Consider the following 21587-nt stretch of genomic DNA (forward strand, 5'->3'; position numbering starts at 1 on the left):
TCTCAAAAATAAATAAACATGAAAAAAAATTATTAAAAAAAAGTTAAAAAAAAAGAAATATGAAAGAAAGCTTCATGGCTTCCACAACAAATCTCTAGAGCTTACGAGTAGTGACTTATGCTGGAATAGCAATAACAGCACTAATACAGGGCTTACTATATGTCAGGCATGACTGTAAGTGTTACATATATATTAACTCACAAATACCTATGATATCAGTGCTGTGATCTGCACAAAAGATTTTCACTATGGCTACTAGCATTTTTCATTAATGAGTTGAGCATTTTCCCTTGGCCTCTTACAGGTTGTTTAGATGAAATGTCTCCACTTAAACTATGGCTTTATTTCTTACGCTCCTTCAACAATATAATGGAAAACTGGCAAAGGGCCCAGCCATCTGGCATCTTCTATAAAGAGTTACCATTCTATTCTTTTGAGGATTGGATCACATAGACAATATACATGTTTGAAGTTCATTTGTTTCTGCTATTACACAAGCCTAACATAATTTAAACTATACATATTAACTAGAATATCCACAAGGATTCTAATCCTAGAGACATTACTATCTGGAAAGAATACATCATAATCTTATATTAATATTATATTTTACTTTTTATTTTTAAGAAGATTATTTTTGAGAACATTACAATTACAATGGTGAACATGTAAACACGGGTATTTTGATTGGGGTATATGGACATCCTCCAGAGACATCGTCCGGGACAGACTCTTAGATGGAGAAAAGTACCTCTTTACTTTTATTAATATCTAACTGACATCTAGCGTCTCCTTGCATTATAAATGTAGGCATGATCCAAGCCACAGAGTATTAATAGTACCTGTGACTTTGTCACCAATACAAATAATGATTACTTTTCTACCACTCTATAGTTAGGCAGATATATTATGATATTGCTTAAGTGTATCATGATAACAAAAATGCCTGGGTGGCTCAGTTGGTTAAGCATCTGACTCTTGATTTCGGCTCAGGTCATGATAATCACAGTTCATGAGTTTGAGCCCTGCATCAGGCTCTGCGGTGACAGTGCAGAGCCTGCTTGAGATTCTCTCTCTCTCTCTCTCTCTCTCTCTCTCTTTCTCTCTGCCCCTCCCCTGATCACACTCTCTCTCTCAAAAATAAATAAACTTAAAAAATAGAGCTGATATTAAACTCTCTGCTAGTTCTTGTTACCTAATGCATTAATATCTATTATTCATCCATTACTTTATCATAATTTTTAATCTTTGATAACTATTTTAATATAATCAATTCCTCATATCTTATGTATTTAAAATTTTCTTTCTAAGAAGGGGTCCATCAGTTGGCCAAAGGTCTTTTAAAAAGGCAGTATGAGAATTTAGTATGTGAGAGAATGCATCTACCCCATTTGTCTTCAAACCAATGAAGGGCGCTACTCAGTAAATGCTTGTGGATTGAAGAAATGGAAAAAATTCAGCATTCTCTGTAGTGCTTTATGGTTTGATTTAAAATAGTTCAGTCTCCCCTCTTGTACAAAGAACTCAAAGGGAACATGGAAACTAAGATGAGGTATCAGGCTTTTTTCCAATAGTCACTGACACATTGACACTTCATATGCAAAACCCCAGCAGTGACAAAGGCCCAAACTGTAACCGCACTCACTTTGGGAGGGCACAGATGATGAAGATAAGCTCATCCTGACTGAGCTACATTCTAAAATGTGAGCATGGCCTCATGCAATAAAACACTAAATATTGACTTTAAAAGATAAAAAACAAAACTCTTTTCCACAGTAGGCCCAATTACAAGGGGGGAAATGCAACCAGTAATGTTTATATGCAAATATTATATCCCTGAATCTCAAAAACATTTACATCAGTTGTAATGTTCTGTTTCATTTCTTCAAATAATTTACACAGAGAGCCATTTTCAGGGGGAAAAAAATTGCTAAGTGCTATTTTAAAGCATAAAAGTTAGAGATTGCAGTAATGAAATGTTGATGATCATAAGATGTTACTAAAATCCGTATCCAGTGGCTATAGAATTACATGAATCGCCAGCATAGTAAAATCATTAGGAAGAAAACAGGTTCAATTTTACATGAGTTTTTCCTAGTGAAATCAGGTTGGCTCCTAATTGTCACCGCTTCTTAGTCATCACAAGCTATCAGTTCAATAACCTGGACTGTAATGTTGCCAGACATCAATAGGAAGCCCACTGATACGCAGTTTCTATCCTCCCTCTTTTTCTCCTTTGGGTTCCTGGCAGAAGAACTGTATCCTTTTAGTCTTCCCGTCTCCTCTTGATCTGCAGGAGTCTTATGAACAGTTCTGAGGCACAGCCCTCAGCCTCACTCAATAAACACCAATCAGTAATTGAAAAATAGATAACTCAAAATATAAACATTGGTTATAAGCATTTGCCCAAACATTCGTTTAAAATCCGGTTCATTAGGGTTTGAAAGACAAAATCTGTAAAGGTCAAAGATTCACATAAAAGATGGCTCCAGAAAATCTGGTCAGGATAAACCCTGATTGCAAAGGTTTAAATGGTCTTCTATTCAGACATGACTTTCAGGGACAAGAGAGCTGAAGGAACTGCAGATTCAAAGCCACTGATTTAGGTCAGAGAAGTGCACAATGTATAAAGACCAGCAGTAGAAGAATACGAAGCTTGGATGTTTTCTTAGTAAAAGGGTGGTTAAAGCCACATTTGATTCCACTATGTTCTTATTTATTAAGAACTATTTTATCTGCTTCGAGGCCTAATTTCAACACCTACTGCCCGTGAGGTGAGGCTCACCTTTTTATCTAGCAAGATCAAATCAAAATGCCTTCAACAAAAAAAGTTTCTCTGGAAAAGGCATTTCTGCAAATAAAAACTCCCCAAAGGATGTAAATACACACTCACCAAACCAAGAGCTGACACAAATAAATAAACAAGTAAATAAATAAATAAATAAAACACATAATCAAAAGAAAACATTGTCTCATCTTTGATTGCCAGCTTGTGACAATGCTTGTGAACGCCTCTCCTGGTTGCATAGCAACAGTCTAAGCAGCCGCTCCAGCCTGGAAGAAATTTTCATGCCAGGGTTGTGAAAATAAGAGCTAACTACTCAGTCTATTTTGCAAGGTTACCTGTATTTGCAAAAAAAAAAAAAGAAGAAGATAAACTAATGTTCCACATGTGTCTAAAACCAAAGATCTGGAAGGAAGTTCTCTAATGCTTTTAACACCTCTACAATAATTCCTCACCACCTATGCTCTATGTAGGCAATTCCCATTTGACTGTTGAGAGAAAGGCACCAAACCTATAGGAAGTGTGCCTGGTTGCCGAAACAAAATAAGCAAGCTCCACAAAACTAAATCACTGAGTTCAAGAGTTAGAAGGTAAACAGCAGACTTCCTAAGCATCCTTATTCAGAGGCCACTCTCTACGCTGTCCCCAAGATTGCTACTGAACCACACAACAAGATTCATTTTGGGTTTTGCTATATTAGTTTTCCAATAAACACATTATTATAACTTGAATTCTTTTAGTATCTTCTGTCATTCTTGAATGTAGCTGATCACAGCACTGGACAAGTCCCTAAAATGAGCAATTCATTTCTGTCCATAGAGACTCATCTTAAAAGCTTGAGCCTGGTAAACATAATCAGTACACTTACTGGCATCAGCACAGCTGATAGGCACAGATCAGCTTTCAGTCTCTCTCCATCTAGGTTCCACACAGGAAAAAATAAAGAACATACATTACCAAGTGTGATGAGTCCAGACAAAAATGTTCTTAAGGGAAAAGTGGAGAAATACACAGAAAGATTCATATGCATTGGTGAACTGGTGTTACTTTCTCTGTAGTTAGTTACAGAGTGCATCCATTAATGTTTAACAACTAGCCCACGAAGGAACAGGGCTTGACTGCTTCTCACAGGGAAATGACTTGAATGGGGGCATGTGGTCCCTTAAATGAGTGACTTGGATAGTGGGACAGGGGAAAAAGCATTGAACCAAGGGCCAGGCTCTAGTCACAAGTAGGTCAGCTATGGGACTTTGTGTAAGGCAAGGCAATGAGCTTCCATTTCTGTGTCTATAAAGTTATATTAAGAGCTTCTCTGCCCACTTCATAAGGATGATCTAAAAATAAAATGTCAAAGAAAGTAACAGGAAACATACAGAAAGTTCTGAATATTCTTTCTGACTTTACGTAACACTTCCTGCTTCCTCAAGTCATGTTATAAGGGTATCATACTGGTGCTGATTATCTCCAGAGCTCCAAAATATTAGTATAGAGATATTTTATCTTATTTCTGTCTATAAAGAAGTGTTTAGGAAAATCAAAATACAGCTGTATCATTAGACTTTAGACCAGCAGAAAATTTGGTGCTAGCTGTTGATAGGCAGCAGTATTGACAACTAAAAAAAAAAAAAAAACCATAAAAAATGACAGGTAGTCATTCTTAAGTTCCTTATATTTCTGGACTTTAAAAAGTACATCTCTGGGGCGCCTGGGTGGCTCAGTCGGTTGAGCGGCCGACTTCGGCTCAGGTCATGATCTCGCGGTCCGTGAGTTCGAGCCCCGTGTCGGGCTCTGTGCTGACAGCTCAGAGCCTGGAGCCTGTTTCAGATTCTGTGTCTCCCTCTCTCTGACCCTCCCCTGTTCATGCTCTGTATCTCCCTGTCTCAAAAATAAATAAAACGTTAAAAATTTTTTTTTAAAAATACATTTCCTAGAGTTTTAATGATTGTATTGGGACAAAAATAAACACATTTGTAAACTGAGGAACAGGTTTTTTTTTGGAACACTGATAACTGTACAGCACTAAAAATAATTTCAAAGCTTCTGATTAATCAAATTAATTGGTCTCTTGTGATGCTTTAGAAAGTACACATCGTCTTTTCTAAAACATATTCCTGTACAGGGAAAGGTCTTCTCTCATTTGGTGAAAACAAATATTTACATTTTCATTAAAAAGTGTGTCTTGCATATAAAAGTATTCATCTGTTGACTTAAAAGTGAAAGATCAGTAGTTAATTTTAACTTTAGGTACTGGAGAATATCTACTGCTGATTAATTTAAGATGAAATCTTTCTAGGCTTATACTCATTAACTGTTAACCTTTAGGCACATTTAAAATTATTTTTGAAAACTCCTGAGTTTACTTCATATGGCAGGTGGGATAGGCAAGTTTTTATCAGGAGCACAGAATACACAGAAAAGACCAGAGGATTGCAAAATGGAACATGATCCCTCCCCAGCCAAGAAGTGTTTTCTCCTATGGCTATAAGCTTTGACCTACCATATTTGTCATTTCTGCTTCCTGCACAATTCCAAAGGCATCACCTATGTCTCAAAAATGTGTTGGAATCATCAATAGCTAAGTCTAGCAAAATGTGACTCTCAAACTCACCACACCCCAGATCTGGCAGGGAGAACACTTGCCCACAGCGGATGTATGGAATCCACCCAACTAGCTGCTGTATGTTGAGTTCAAGTCTCATCTCATGCAGAAGGTATCAGGGAAATGAGAGAGTTTAAACCTTTATTTAAAATAGAACAGATACAGAACTATAAAGGGAATACAGCCTTTATGTGAGGAAAGTCTTATTTAATCAGTCTTTTCTTCATACACATGAATTCATTAAAGGCAAGAACTAAAAATTAATTAAAAGCATTACCCGGGGCACCTGGATGGCTCAGCTGGTTAAGCGTCTAACTTCAGCTCAGGTCATGATCTCCCGGTTTGTGAGTTCGAGCCCCACATTGGGATCTGTGTTGACAGCCTGGAGTCCGGAGCCAGGAGCCTGCTTCGGATTCTGTGTCTCCCCTTCTCTATGCCCCTCCCATGCTCATGTTCTGTCTCTCTTTGTCTCTCAATAATAAACATTAAAAAAAATAATAAAATAAAATAAAAAGCATTACCTTTCAGGTCAAAACACAGAGAACTAATATTTGCTCAGTGATGCTCTGTGCTAGGCACTATAGTGGGTGTTATAAAGAATGGTAGGTACAACATGTGCTTTGCAAATGGATAACCAGAGCTCCAAGAAGTAAAGTGACTTGCCTAGGAGCACTCCAACAGTGAGAGATGGGACTAAAATTTAAGACTGCACCAATCAGACACTCAAGTTCACCCATTTTTCCTTATACTGAATACTTCCTCTCTTTCTAACATAAAAAAAAAAAAAAGAAAAAAAATCTTACTAAGAAAGGCTGAATCCAACCCAGAATACCTAAATCATTGCAAAAGGCTGCTTATTGGATCCTGGAAACTTTCTATTAAAGAGCAACATATTTACATGCCAGAAGGTTTTAGCATATGTTCCATCCATGTCATTTCCAAGTACCTATCAGCACAGTGCTTAAGAATCCTGACAAGGCTGACATCTTAATTGCTGACTCTTTTCTCAGGAGGTTATAAACGCCTCAAATTATAACTGGATATCCAAAACACTAGATTAAAGTTGAAATAAATAAGTAAAGTAAATAACTGTCACCAACATGGCTTTACTAGTTCCAAGCAAACCTAGCGAATGTAAAAATTTTAGCGGGAGGTGGGAGGCAGGTTAGAAGTCAGAGGCGAGGTAAATAGTGAAGAGCAGGACAGTACCCAAGTCAGATGAAAAAGAGAGGCGGAACTTATGTCTGAGCAGGAAATTTGCTTTACATGGTTATTACTTGCCCACAGCAGCTGCCTACTCATCTCCCTGGGTGTGGAGAGCAGGGCCAGCACCTGGAATGTGGAAAACTTTGAGCAATTTTTCTGGTCTCCCTTATTCATAATCGAATGTATCAGCAGATGGCAAAGCCCCAGAAAGAGCATGATTTGGGGCATCAGTTGGACCTGGGTGTAAATCAGAACTCTGCTATTTACCAAACAGTTCAAGCCTCAGTCCCTCATCTATAAATTGGGGGTAATCAAACCAGCTTCACAGAGCCTTTGGAGAACCAAATGAGTTAAAATCATAGAGCATATAATGGCCATTCAATAAATGTTGGTTCCTTTTCTTTTACTGCACTATTTGAAATAATTATCAGCAGATTGGTTATAGACTCAAAAGACAAACCACAGTCAGTTACATCAGGAAATCTTTTTCTCTTTCATGAACCTAAGAAAGAATACATATGAATTCTATTTTCCTTCTGGCCTGAGACAGAATCACTTTTTATTCCAATAACCTCTTGAGTTGGGAGCTACAGACTGAGCAGTGGGGGATACACATTATACTCTAATCGTGAAGAAAGAAACCCATCATTGTAGCTTAGAGTAAACAGTATTTACCACACTGAAGCTCCTCCCCAGGTCTTCCCTCTGGGATGAATTAGCAGAGTAACTCCTATTGAGAGGCTCAGCAGGGATCTGGAATTATGCAGACTTTTTAGAGCTCTAACTTACACCATTTTATATACATTATACAGTGTGTGTGCTCACACATGTACACTTGTCTATATATTCATATTACATATAGTAACACATATTTAATAATAACACACACAGTAGATAAGCATACATCATTAAAGACCAAAACAAGACTAACAGTCTCAAATTCTGTTCATCTACTTTGAGCCCTCTTTTATAATATTACAAATGGATATGGTGGGGGGGGGGGTGGTGACCTGTGGGCCAAGGAAGCAACCATGGGAAGAAACTGACCATTTTGAAATGGGATTTTTAAGCATCGTTCCCTGGCTCCATCACCAATTTCTTCCATCCTGCTTTATTACTACGCTATTAAAATGTTTACGTCCTCATAGTTTTCTGGGTTTTAGCCTCAATTTCTCAAAACCTACTACATGGAAGATTGTGTAGAGTATCATCAACTGAGGAAAAGGAAAGGAGAAGGGGCATCTTAATGTTGCTGGTGGTGAATTTCACATTGTATCAAACACACACAATGGAGCAGTAACTTTGGGGAAAATGTGTATTCTCATTTTATTTTCATAAAAACTCTACGAGGTAAGTACTTATTATTATGGGCCTTTAGAAATGAGAAAACTGAGGAATATAGCAGTCAAGTGACTTGCTTGACTAACTAGCAAGTAGCTTGCTAGATACCAACCACTAGGTATCCCACCCTCCAGAAGGAGATGGTTTGGAAGCAGAAACCGTAACATTACCCAGGTTAGGGTCCCTTTTTCATCATAAAGATGAGAACTGTAGAACAAGAATTCACCTTGGAATTCCAGGGTACTAATTTGAGTTCTAGAGACTCAGTGAAGACAGTTCAGTTTCATATGTGAACATATGAAACCTTTCAGATATGATCATGGATTTAAATGTGTTATAGATAAATCCATTAGAAAGTCTGCCACATGGAGTACCTGGGTGGTTCCACTAGTTAAGTGTCTGATTCTTGATCTCGGCTCAGGTCATGATCTCACGGTTTGTGGGTTCAAGCCCTGCGTCAGGCTCTGCACTACAGCGTGGAACCTGCTTGGGATCCCCTCTCCCTCTCTCTCTCTCTCTCTCTCTCTCTCTCTCTCTCTCTCTCTCTCCGCCCCTCCCACACTTGATCTCTCTCTTTCTCTCTCTCTCTCAAAATAAATAAACTTAATTTTTTTTTAATTCTGTCACAAAAGGGACTTTCTTTTTTTTTAATTTTTTTTTTCAACGTTTATTTATTTTTGGGACAGAGAGAGACAGAGCATGAACGGGGGAGGGGCAGAGAGAGAGGGAGACACAGAGTCGGAAACAGGCTCCAGGCTCCGAGCCATCAGCCCAGAGCCCGACGCAGGGCTCAAACTCCCAGACCGCGAGATCGTGACCTGGCTGAAGTCGGACGCTTAACCGACTGCGCCACCCAGGTGCCCCTGCAAAAGGGACTTTCTTGAGAGTTAACACCACCACCACCGCCACAGTGAAATAATATGACAGTGTCCCACAGTTTGGCATCTCCTCCACTGCTTCAAGGAGATTAACATATACTGATCCCTTATCATACTGTGGTCCACAATTGTATCCAATTTAATATGAAGCATGTCTATTCTAGATTGATCTCCTTAGCTGAAAATTCAAAGCCCCCAACATGACTCTCACCTCAGCCATATTTACCACCTTTTGATTTTTGGTTTTCATATAAAAAATATGATCTGAAACTGTGCCCAAACATGTTTTCTAAAAATTACCATATTTGAAAACAAGTCTACGGTTAACAGTTCCACCACAAATAGTGTTTGTTTACTAAACTTTTAAATTAAACTGTGCAAGCTAAACATAATATAAAGGGAAATAAAAGTCAAAGGAACTCTACAGAAATATTTGCCCCCAAAATGGAGCTAAAGGACAAATAATATTAATACATAAAAAACTTGTATAAATTGATGAGGAAAATATGAATACCCTGATAAAATAATGCCCAAAGACATGGAGAGACAATTTCCAAAAGAAGATGTTAAGCAATAAACAACAAAAGATGTCTGGGAGAAAATACTGTGATATCAGACTTCATTTCTGAAATTTTAAACAACTTTGTAATCATACTGAAAAATAGAGGATCAATTGAAAAATTCTATTTTCTCATGAGCGGAAGGATAGTAGCATTTTGTGAGAGCATGAGAGTGAAAATATCTGGTCATATATGAATCTTTTGGTCTGCTAAGCCAGGATGCTAAGCTTGTGGGTTCAAAGTTGGTGTCAGTTGCTTACATGTGACAACTATACATTAGTGAACTAACAATAACTTGTCATTCGTAAGATGATTTCTAATATAGCAAACTATATACTTTCATAAATATTCTATGTGATATTTTTTAGTCTTCCAAATCCCAACTCACTCACTCCCTCTCTCTCTCTCGTTTTTACACACACTCACATACTCTTACTTGCATTCCTAACACATTTTTTTAAGGCATACAATAACATTATTCTCTTTCGAATAGAAATCAAAGCAAACATGTATTCCTCAAATGTCATGAAAAAGTGTTAAAGGACTGATATTCCCAAATGAAAACGGGAGTCTTTTCTTCCTACTGACCACACACCTTCAGTAAGGGGCCCATTTGAAGGAGCAGAGAGGAAAGCCATGTCCAAGCTATCAGATCAGTCCTGAGGCTAAGTGAAATGACAGTGGATGTGGCCAGCACACTGTCACATCTGAACCTGGTATAAGCCAGTCTCCCCACGTAAAGACCTTCAGGGCAGCATCGTGCCTGCACTGTGGTAGCTCTGATTTGTTCTGAATGTAAAATGAAAACAAGCTTTGGCAAGCAACAGCAAATATCCAAGTATTTTTAGTCAGCCTCTTTGTAACCTATACCCTTAAATTGGGCATAAGACAATTCTGACAGTTCTTAGAATTGTGTCATCAGGATTCAGACTTCGCCTGACACGATGCAGCATTGTTCCTGATTACTCATATTCCAGAGTTCAAAGACAAAAGAATTCTATCACAGAGGCTCATGCTTTCCTTCATCTTTTCTATTAAGCAAATCGAATGTTCCGACAGCACACCTATCTATAGATGTCAAGTCACATTTACAAACATCTAAATCAAAGGCTTGCCTAGGCAAGTCTTTGGTATACGAGACTCAAAAAGTGACCTTGGTTTCTTAAATGCTGCCATTCAATTCACATTCTATAAAAACACATAATCAAAGTGGTGGGGGAAAACAAAGAAAGAATCAGATATCAAGACATAATAATTGGGTTTCCTTTCATTTTTATCGATCATCTTCTTATTAAATTCAGAATTCATCCAAGCTACCCCTTCAATTTGTGCACTATGAAATCATACCTCCTCAGTCTCTAATCCCAGGAGGACTTTAATATTTTAAGTAGGTGAGAGGATTCAATAACAAAAATTCTGAAAAAGGATTCTGTGTTGCCTCCTGAGGCCCCAGACATTCCCTTGCCTGCAAAGTGGGTTGGACCATTAAATGACTGGAGATGAGAAACTGGAGTAGGTGCCAAGCAGCAAGGGGCCTCTTTAGAGTTCAGATCTCTGACTTCTGGTGTGTTCTTTGAAACTGTGACAAGAGAGAATGGAAGCAAACTGAGCTGATTGGCCACTGTGGGTTCCAAAGAACCAAGGCAGTTGAGTTTATACCCAAACCAGACAGAGGCCACAAAAGACATTCCCAAGATACCAAAACTGTAAAGCAGCAGAAATCCTTCACTTTGGATTAAAAAAAGCATCAACTCCCAGTCTCTTTTTGCCCTATTCAGATTTATTGACTCACCGAACTGGTGAATTCCTGGTGGTATTGAAGTCTCTAGGGAAATCACTTATTTCAGCCTAGGAATGCCAATGCCTCATGTCTTCTGACATCACAGTACAAAGTCAATTCTTCAGTAAAGACAGCATTTAAACCACATATAAGACATAGCTACATTTGGTTTGGGCACAAATACATTATTAACAGAACAGAACAAGAAAGTCCTAAATCCACACTTGAATGGTTGTTTCATGCTCATATAATATTTAAGAAAAACTAAAATATTTCAATGTTGACACATGACAACATATATATTTGTTCTCATCAGAGTAGTGCTGAAATTCATGTTCCATTCATTCCAAAATTGGTATCGATTATTAACTACGCTGGATTTAAAACTCTAAAATGTGGTCAAAGAATGATTCTGAGCAAAAACAGGGCCGTAGAAATATAGAGGGAATGGGGAAAACTAAAGGATACCCATTTTTTTCTGATTCTGCCATTATTATTTCAGGCAGCCTCTTAAGGTTTTTATTTACTCAAAAATACAAAATGAGAGTTTTGGGTAAGACCTATAAAAGCCCATCTTAGCTTTGAAATTATGAAGATCTCTGTTCAACTAACTAGATTACTAACTAAATCTATACTCTTGGTCTAATTATTCAACATATAATTCAATTTTTTAACTTTAGAAAATGAAGATAATTATACTTTTGCCCCTTAAAATTACTGGAAAAGAAAATACACCCCCAAAATACAAAAGTTCTTTAAGAGGTGAGACGTAACATACATGGGTAAGAAGGAATTAACAGTAGGATTCAGATGAGTCTTAGTTTATTATCAGTGACACAAATAACACTGACCAGCAACATGACAACATCTTGTAAGGCTGGTGATATGATGGGAAGAAATATCTACTGAACCAATGTAAAAATCTAAAAAGACTATGTTATCATTCTTATGAGTAGTTCACAACAAAAAATCAGTATTACTCTACCATTTCACTGAATATCAACAACAAAATAACATCATTTAAGGAAGATGATGCAAGTGAATATTTCAAAGAATAAGGGTAAATGATATGTGTTAAAGCAGTAAAATAACTAAAGGTTCCATAAATAGGAAAAAGATTTAAAAGTTAATGTTGTTGGGTTTAGCCAAAGGAAGTAGCTGTTGTTAGACAATTTTTGACATACCAAAATGGCAATTTTGCATAATTAACCCTAATAAAATCTATACATATGAGTGCAGTAGTCACCTCAGAAAAAAAACAATAAGCTATAATAACATGAATTATATCATTTGACTTTTTTAGCTCTTATTGTACCACTGAATGAAATGGTCTCCTCACAACAAACCTATGAGATAGGTACCATTACTAATCTATCTTCACATTGAGGAAGTTGAAGCACAGAGTGACTCAGTACCTTGTCCAAGAACATGGAACCAGGTAGAGTTGATATTCAAATACAACCAGTCCTAACCCTTTCCTTAGCCTGCCTGTTGCAGAGAACAGATATTACCCAGACTAAAAGATGAAAGAAAGTGGATGTTAAGCATATAGAAAGATGAGTGGCAGCAAGTCCAGGGAGGTGGGAAAGGGAGAGGGGGAGAGTTGTATCATTTACCCATCGCTGTATAGAGGAAAGGCAGCCTACAAGGCCCACTGGGCAGAACACTCCTCAAGGTAAGATGGGGCACTGGGGTATCATGACTAAAAGACTTGCACTATTAAAATCATCAAACTGGCTCTCCTAATTCCAGATTGAGCAGCATCTGATCATAATTAAATTTCTATTCAGCCTTTTCAAACAGAGAATGTACTAATGAGGCAAGCCAAGCATTTGATTTTCATGGCATTATAAATGGAGAAATTGATGCTGCATCAGTCTCCTGGGGATAGGGCCACTCTTGGATGTCATAAAATCAAACCTCCAATCGTACAGCTGAGGACCAGATGTGGAACATAGGTAACACTCCCAAGGTACCATTCTACCATGAGCACGTGTCCAGGTGACCAGGTGGCTCCATGAGGCAAAAACTAAAAAAACTTTTAAACTGTTCTCTGATTTAAATTTTTAGGGGTGCCTGGGCGGCTCAATCAGTTAGGTGTCCGACTTTGGTTCAGATCATGATCCCATGGTCCATTAGTTCAAGCCCCGCATCGGACTCTGTGCTGACAGCTCAGAGCCTAGAGCCTGTCTTCAGATTCTGTGTCTTCATCTCTCTGCCCCTCCCCTGCTCGCACTGTTTTTTTCTCTCAAAAATAAATAAAACATTTTTTAAAAATTAAATTTTTAAAAGGTTACAAAACCTCATCCTATATAAATAATTCTTTCAGTCCATGTTTATAATTATGACAAAAAAAGGGAAACCAAAAATAAAATATCTATTGAGTTCCATCTTAACTTTCTTTACCTTTCTGGAGCTTCGGGAATAGTAGGATCCATAGTCACCCTAGAAACAAAGAAACAAATTTTAGCAAACATGAAAGAATTTTAGATATTTACCATGACAACAGTTTACAAACAGTTATTTGTTTTTAATGTTTATTTATTTTTTAAGAGAGAGAGAGAGAATAGGTATGTGTGTGTGAGCAGGAGAGGGGCAGAGAGAGAGAGAGAGAGAAAGAGAGAGAGATGGAAAGACCAAGAATCCCAAGCAGGCTCTGTGCTATCAGAGCAGAGCCCAACACGGGGCTCAAACTCACGAACCATGAGGTCATGACCTGACCAAAATCAAGAGTCAGACACCCAACAGACTGAGCCACCCAGACGCCCCTTCAAATGATTATTATTAATGGACTTAAAAACACCGGAAGTGCCTTAAAATGCAAAGCAAAACAGAGGAAAGGTGATGGTGCACAGTGAAAAAAGGAGCCTGTAGGAAATGTTCACATAACTAGTGCAATGAAGAAAAACTCTGAAGTGTGCATACCAAATCAAAGGCATCGATAATCTGGATAGAATTTTTAAAAACAAAATTGTGTCAAATACATAAAAAGTGTGAACCTGAACATGAAAGGAATATGCCCATGAGATACAATTTCAACAGTGTAACAATAGACTGCGAAAACAGTCTTGCTTATGTGAAGATTTTGGCACCGTAAAACACATTCCCCACATCATTTTTCTTCACAGCTATTAAGAGAAACCCATTTTCTCTCTCAAACTTCATTATCCCAAATATTGTTTACCAAGGGCCAGAACAGCAAGACAAAGAAAAGCCAAACGCCGGATATGCAAGAGATGACATGGTTCCAGTAAGACAATGGCAGCCTCAAAAGAGAGAACTACAGACCTATTCTGAGTGCAGGCGCTGCCAGATGAAGAAGGCTGACTTTCTGCTTTTACAAAGTGCTAACTTTATCCTGCCATGAGAAAATGAATTTAGCTCATTCCCTATGAGGATATAATAATATGTGCAAGATGCAAATTATTCCAACTGGCATAGATTAAATCTATAGAATGTGAAGAGACGAACACAGTACTTTGCACCTTTAGCTGTAGTGATGCTTGCTTGCATTAGTTAACTGTACCGAAAGCTACACAAACGGATGCCTCAGGAGTTTAGTCTTCTCAACTTTTAAAAATTCACTCTCAAATCACAAAGAATTAAATCTGAAATTTGAAATTCCTATCTGTGTCCAATAAAGGAAAACAGGAAATGAACATTTCTAAAAAGATTTTTTTAATGTTTATTTATTTTTGAGAGAGCGAGAGACAGAGTGCAAGCAGGGAGGGGCAGAGAGAGAAGGAGACACAGAATCCAAAGCAGGCTCCAAGCTCTGAACTGTCAGCACAGAGCCCAACGCAGGGCTTAAACTCATGAACTGTGAGATCATGACGTGAGCCAAAGTGGGATGCTTAACTGACTGAGTCACCCAGGTGCCTCCAGGAAATGAATATTTCTAAAACCTTACTTTGGCCATATTTTCTTATTTAATCTGCACAACAACTTCTGAAAGTAAATTTAATAGCTTTTTTATAATCATAAAAGCAATATGCATTTATTGTAGAAAATATGCACAATGCAGAAAGTAAAAACCAATGTACACACAATTTAGAATGGAATTTATATCTTCTGTTGCTCCTTTTCAATATTCCCAAGCATATACACACAGAGCTTTTTAAACAACATTGGGATTATACCACAGATAGGGTGTGTCTTGCCTTTTTCCCTCAACAGCAAATCACTTTTACCAATAACAGTCTTTAAAAACACAGTCTTAATGGTTACATTTTGGGACAACTGGGTGGCTCAATTGGTTAAGCATCCAACTCGATTTTGGCTCAGGTAATGATCTCATAGTTGTGAGATTGAGCCCTACATGGCACTCTGCGCTGGGCATGGAGCCTGTTTGGGATTCTGCCCCTCCTCTCCCTTCAAAAAAAAAAAAAGTTACATCTTCATATTCACATGACACTATTTGTTAAACATTTCCTGATATTTCTTGTTTAAGTTGTGTTGTTTTTCTATTTACCTGGGTACATCTAACATTGCAATAATATCCTTGCACGAAAATCTTAACATTATAGCTGCCAGTTTCCTTAAAAGAAATTCACCAAAATAGAATTTCTGAAGAAAAGGCATACGCTTTTTCCATGGCACTTGCCCACAGCTTACAGACCAAAAGAACAAAAATCTATACTGGCACATTTCCATTTATGGTGTTGCAGATACTGCATTTGTTTACAAATTGAAGGCTTGTGGCAACTTGCCTCGAGTAAGTTCTATTGGCACCATTTTTTCCAACGGCATTTGTCCATTTTTTGACTGAATGTCACATTTTTATAACGCTCACAACTTTTTCATTATTAGTATATTTGTCAGAGTGGTCTGTGATCAGTAATTTGGGGGCACTATGACCTTGTCCAATATAAAACAGTAACTAAGTTGATAAATGTTGTGTGTTTGCTAACTGTTCTGCAAACCATCCTCCCTGCCCCCTAAGACCTCCATCTCTCCCCCTCTCTTCAGGCCTCCCTACTCCCTAAGTAACAGCAGTACTGAAATCAGGCGAACTAATAACCCTAAAATGGCCTCTAAGTGTTTCAAGTAAAGGGAAGAGTTGCATGTCTCTCACTGCAAATCAAAACCTAGAAATGATAAAGCTAAGTGAAGGAGGCATGTTCAAAAGCTGAAATTGGCTGAAAGCTAGGCTTCTTGTACCAGTTAACCAAGTTGTGAATGCAAAGGAAAAGTTATTGAAGGAAATTCAAAGTGAATACACAAATGATCAAAAAGCAAAACAGCCTCATCGCTAATATGAAGAAAGTCTGAGTGGTCTGGACATGAGATCAAACCAGTCACAACATTCCCTTAAGCCAAAGCCCAATCCAAAGCAAGGCCCTAACTCTCTTCAATTCTATAAAGACTGAGAGAAATGAGGAAGCTGCAGATGAAAAGTCTGAAGCTAGCAAAGGTGGGTTCATAAGGCTTAAGGAAATCTCCATGTTTAAAGAAACCTGTCTCCAAAACATAAAAGTATAAGGTGAAGCAGTTAAGTGCTGATGTAGAAGCTGCAGTAAGTTATCCAGAGGATTCTGCTAAGATAATTAATAAAGGTGGCCACACTAAAAAGCAGCTTTTCATTGTAGACAAAACAGCCTTCTAGGGGAAGAAGAGGTCATCTAGGACTCACAGAGCCATACAGAAGTCAAGGCTTGGCTTCAAAGCTTTCACTAACAAGTTGACTCTCTTGCTGGAGGCTAACACAGCTGGTGACTTGAAGTTGAACCCAGTGCTCACTGACCATTCTGAAAATCTGAGGCCCTTAAGAATTACCCTAAATTTTCTCTGTATGTGCTCTATAAGCAGAAAAACAAAGCTTGGATGACAGCACATACGTTTACAACATGGTTTACTGAATATTTTAAGCCCACAGTTGAGATCTACTGCTCAGTAAAAAAGATTCCTTTCAAAATATTACTGTTTATTGACAATGTACCTGGTCACCCAAGATACCTGATGGAGATGTAAAACGAGATCCATCTTATTTTCAAGCCCGCTAATGCAACATGCATTTTGCAGTCCATGGATCTTGACTTAAAACTTTTATTATTTAAGAAATACATTTCATAATAGACACTTTTCTAAAGAAGACATCCAGATGGCCAACAGACACATGAAAATGCTCAACATCACCCATCATCAGGGAAATACAAATCAAAGCCACACTGAGATACAACGTCACACTGGTCAGAGTGGCTAAAACGAACAACTCAGGAAACTACAGATGCTGGCAAGGATGTGGAGAATCAGAACCCTCTTGAACTGTTGGTGGGAATGCAAACTCGTGCAGCCACTCTGGAAGACAGCATGGAGGTTCCTCAAAAAATTAAAAATAGAACTACCCTATGACCCAGCAACAGCACTACTAAGAATTTACCCAAGGGATACAGGAGTGCTGATGCATAGGGGCACATGTACCCCAATGTTTATAGCAGCGCTTTCAACAATAGCCAAATTATGGAAGAGCCTAAATGTCCATCAACTGATGAATGGAGAAAGAAGATGTGGTTTACATATAAATAGAATACTACTTGGCAATGAGAAAGAATGAAATCCTGCCATTTGCAGCAATGTGGATGAGACTGGAGGGTATTATGCTAAGTGAAATAAGTCACTAAGAGAAAGACAGATACCATGCATTTTCACTCATATGTGGATCTTGAGAAACTTAACAGAAGACCATAGGGGAAGGGAAGGGGAAAAAAATAGTTACAAACAGAGAGGGAGGGAGGCAAACCATAAGAGACTCTTAAATACAGAGAACTGAGGGTGGATGGGGGTGTGGGGAGAGGTGAAAATGGATAAAGGGCATTGAGAGGGGCACTGGTTGGGATGAGCACTGGGTATTGTATGTAAGCCAATTTGACAATAAATTATATTAAAAAAAAATAAAGTCTTATAAAGAAATAAAACTACTAAAAAAAAAAAGAAAGAAATACATTTCATAAGCCGATAGCTGCCATAGATACGATAGGGATTCCTCTGATGGATCTGGGCAAAGTCGATGCAAAACCTTCTAGAAAGGATTCACCATTCTAGATGCCATTCAGAACATTCATGAGTAATGGAAAGAGGTCAAAATATCAATACCCACAGGAGTTTGGTAGAGGGGGATTCCAGCCCTCATGGAGAACTTTGGGGGGTTCAAGACTTCAGTGGAGGAAGTCACTGCAGGTGTGATGGAAACAGCAAGAGAACTAAAATTAGAAGTGGAGTCTGAAGATGTAACTGAATTGCTATAATTTCATGATAAAACTTGAACAGATGAGGAGTTGCTTTTTTTGGATCAGCAAAGAAAGTGGTTTCTTGAGATGGAATCTACTCCTGTTGGAGATGCTGTGATGATTGTTGAAATGACAAAAAGGATTTAGAATAAACCATAAACTAGTTGATAAAGCAGTGGCAGGGTTTGAAAGAATTGACTCCAATTTTGAAAGAAGTTCTACTGCGGGTAAAATGCTGTCAAACAGCTTCGCATGCTACAGAGAAATCGTTCGTGAAAGGAAGAGTCGACCAATGTGGTAGACTTCACTGCTGTCTTATTTTAAGAAATTGCCACCGTCACCCCAACCTTCAGCAACCCCCACCCTGGTCCAGCAGCATCCATAACAATGAGCAAGACCCTCCACTGGCAAAAAAGAGTACGACTCCTGGCAAGCTCAGATTGCTTTTTAACTAAGGTATGTATATTTTTTTAACATAATGCTGTTATACACTTAAGAGACTACAGTACAGTGTAAACATAACTTCTATACACAATGGGAAACAAAAAAATCATATGTTTTATTGCAATATTCACTTTATTGTGGTGGTGTGGAACCAAACCCACAGTAACTCTGAGATATGCCTATAGACTGCCCACCAAAAAGACAATTAGCAGTGTATCTCAGGTCCTATTTCTCAAATTTCTCACAAATATCTTAACAGTTTCATAAAATGTTTTTTATTTCATAGTGAAAATGGTGTCTACTTCTACTTTTAGTTGTTTTCTTCTTGTTAGTGCTTCTGAGCAATTTTAAAAATTCATGGTAATTCTCCTATTTATTGCCTTTGACCATTTTTACTTAGGAAATTTGTGGGTTTCTTATTGATTTGTAAGAGCTCTTTGTACAATAAAGAGATTAATCATTTGTGTATCTTAGTTGTATATTTTCATTGGCCTTCCTAGTCTGTTATTTGCATTTGGGTTTGGTTTCTAATAGTTTTTGATGTGCAGAATTTTAAATTTTATGTAGTCAAACATATCAATCATCTCTTCTGTGGTTTCTTCTGTGGTTTCCATGCTTGGAAAGTTCTTCCCTAGTCCAGTTGCAATTAAATAGCTATTTCTATTTCTTTTACTTGCCCTCTAATTCCTGGCCACCACCTTTTACCCTTGGCCCTTTTCTTCAATCTGGATAGAATTTTTGTAGGTATACTGTGATGTGAGTACTTAATGTAATTTCTGACAACCTCCCTTGTCTTTTTCCCAAAACCACTGGTAAAATCACTCACTCCTTCATGGTTCATTTGTGTAAGATTCAGTTTGAGAGCAATTGCTTTGAGGTATAATATTTGCTCTAATGTCAGCTTTGGCACCTGGGTAAGTTTTTTTAACTTTTTATTTTTATTTATTTTTATTTTTGAGAGAGAGAAAGTTAGAGAGAGAGGGGGACAGAGAATCCCAAGCAGGCTCCATGCTGACAGCACAGAGCCCAATGCGGAGCTTGAATTCACAGGCTGTGAGATCATGACCTTAGGTGAAGTCAAACCAACTGAACTACCCAGGCACCCCTTAACTTCCTTAAACTTTAGTTTCCTTATTTGTAAAATGGAGATCACAACATCCATCTCACAGTTTTGTTGTAAGGATTAAATTAGATAATTTACAAAAAGCCCTTAGTTCAGGGCCTACCACAGCACATATGCTCCGTAAGTCAATGGCTGGACACCACATTCAGGACAGTCTATTTATTTGTCTTCCTCTTACCATCTGTCTATTCTTGTGCTCACAGTGTAAACTTGATGTTACACATAATGTTTGGTAGGAAAAGTATCTGCAATTATTTTATCAAAATTGCCTTGGCTGTTCTCACCTGTTTGTACATAGATAGCCCCAACTCACTCTTCATTTCAGTTATGCGGGATGGTCTTTTCTTTCCACAACCATCTCTTGCACACTTGCTTTTTGGTACATGCTATTACATAGGCCCAAACTTCCAAATCAATGCTTAAAAGTTTGGGTGCCTGAGGGCGCCTGGGTGGCTCAGGTCATGATCTCATAGTCCATGAGTTTGAGCCCTGCGTCGGGCTCTGTGCTGACAGCTCAGAACCTGGAGCCAGCTTCCAATTCTGTGTCTCCCTCTCACTCTGTCCCTCCCCCGCTCGCACTCTGTCTGTCTGTCTGTCTCTCTCTCTCAAAAATAAACATTGAAAAAAAAATTTTTTTAAGTTGGGTGCTTGGGTGGCTTAGTTGGTTGGATGGCTGACTGCACCTCAGGTCCTGATCCCGTGCTTCGTGGGTTCAAGCCCTACATTGAACTCTGCTGACAGCTCAGAGCCTGGAGCCTGCTTTGTATTCTGTGTCTCCCTCTCTCTCTCTGCCCCTCTCCCACTTGCACTCTGTCTCTCTCTCTCTCTCTTTCTCTCAAAAATAAACATTGAAAAAAAATTTTAAAAAGTAATGGTAAGACATCCTTGTCTTTTAACTAATTAAAATACTAAAGATTCTAGAGTCTCATCATTGCGTTTGTTGTTGGCTATGGGTTTAAAGCACATAGTCTTTGTAACACTGAAGTCTTTATATTACTGTTTTTTGACATTATTTTTATTTCTATCCCACATAGGAAAATGAATTTTAAAGAGGTAACATGAGCTGCCCAAAGTCATACAGCCAGCACGTGGAGTCTGAATACACACCCAAGTTGTCTGATTCCATTGTTTTTTTATTTTCCATTGCAACAATGCTCTCCCCTGTAATATAGTCAGTCTTCAAGCCAACTATTTGTTTTGTTCCAAACTTAGCCATATAAATTCATTTAGATCTTATAAAACATCTTCTTATAAAAGTAATATAATAAAGGATGGCTAATTTCTCAGCTGATCTGAAGAAATGTAGATCATCAGTTATTACCTGTAGAAATATTTCAGTATTCATCAGCATGTGTATGGTAAAGAGAATCTAGTAGGATATACCAAAGACATGGCTGGAAATCCTCCCTAGATATCCCCCAAGCAGAGAGAAGAAAGAACGTCTATTGTTTCGGGCCACCTAAGGGTAGAAAGGGGTTGTTTAAAGCAAAACAGAAGCTCTTCAAGGAAGAGGATTGGGAGTTAGCAGATGAGATGGAGATGGTGGTAGAAAGTAGAGCAGAAGGACAAAGCCAGAAAAGAGGGTTTAAGTGGCATCTCCTGACGTCCTCCTTCTCCTTAGACCCATAAGGGCTGAATGTGCCTT

At 38.2% G+C, this 21587-nt stretch overlaps 1 protein-coding gene across 2 annotated transcripts in view; it reads right to left on the bottom strand.

Annotated features, from left to right (window-relative positions):
• The window catches only part of ANK3 (ankyrin 3), a 682576-nt gene that overhangs the window by 550017 nt on the left and 110972 nt on the right, over window positions 1-21587 (bottom strand). For both annotated transcript variants that reach the window (XM_045040024.1, XM_045040003.1), the window contains one exon: window positions 13556-13594. In XM_045040024.1, coding sequence (XP_044895959.1) covers window positions 13556-13594 — 39 coding nt within the window. The remainder of the gene's footprint in view (window positions 1-13555; window positions 13595-21587) is intronic.

Source organism: Felis catus, chromosome D2 (assembly GCF_018350175.1).
Source record: "Felis catus isolate Fca126 chromosome D2, F.catus_Fca126_mat1.0, whole genome shotgun sequence".
NCBI classification, from domain to species: domain Eukaryota; kingdom Metazoa; phylum Chordata; class Mammalia; order Carnivora; family Felidae; genus Felis; species Felis catus.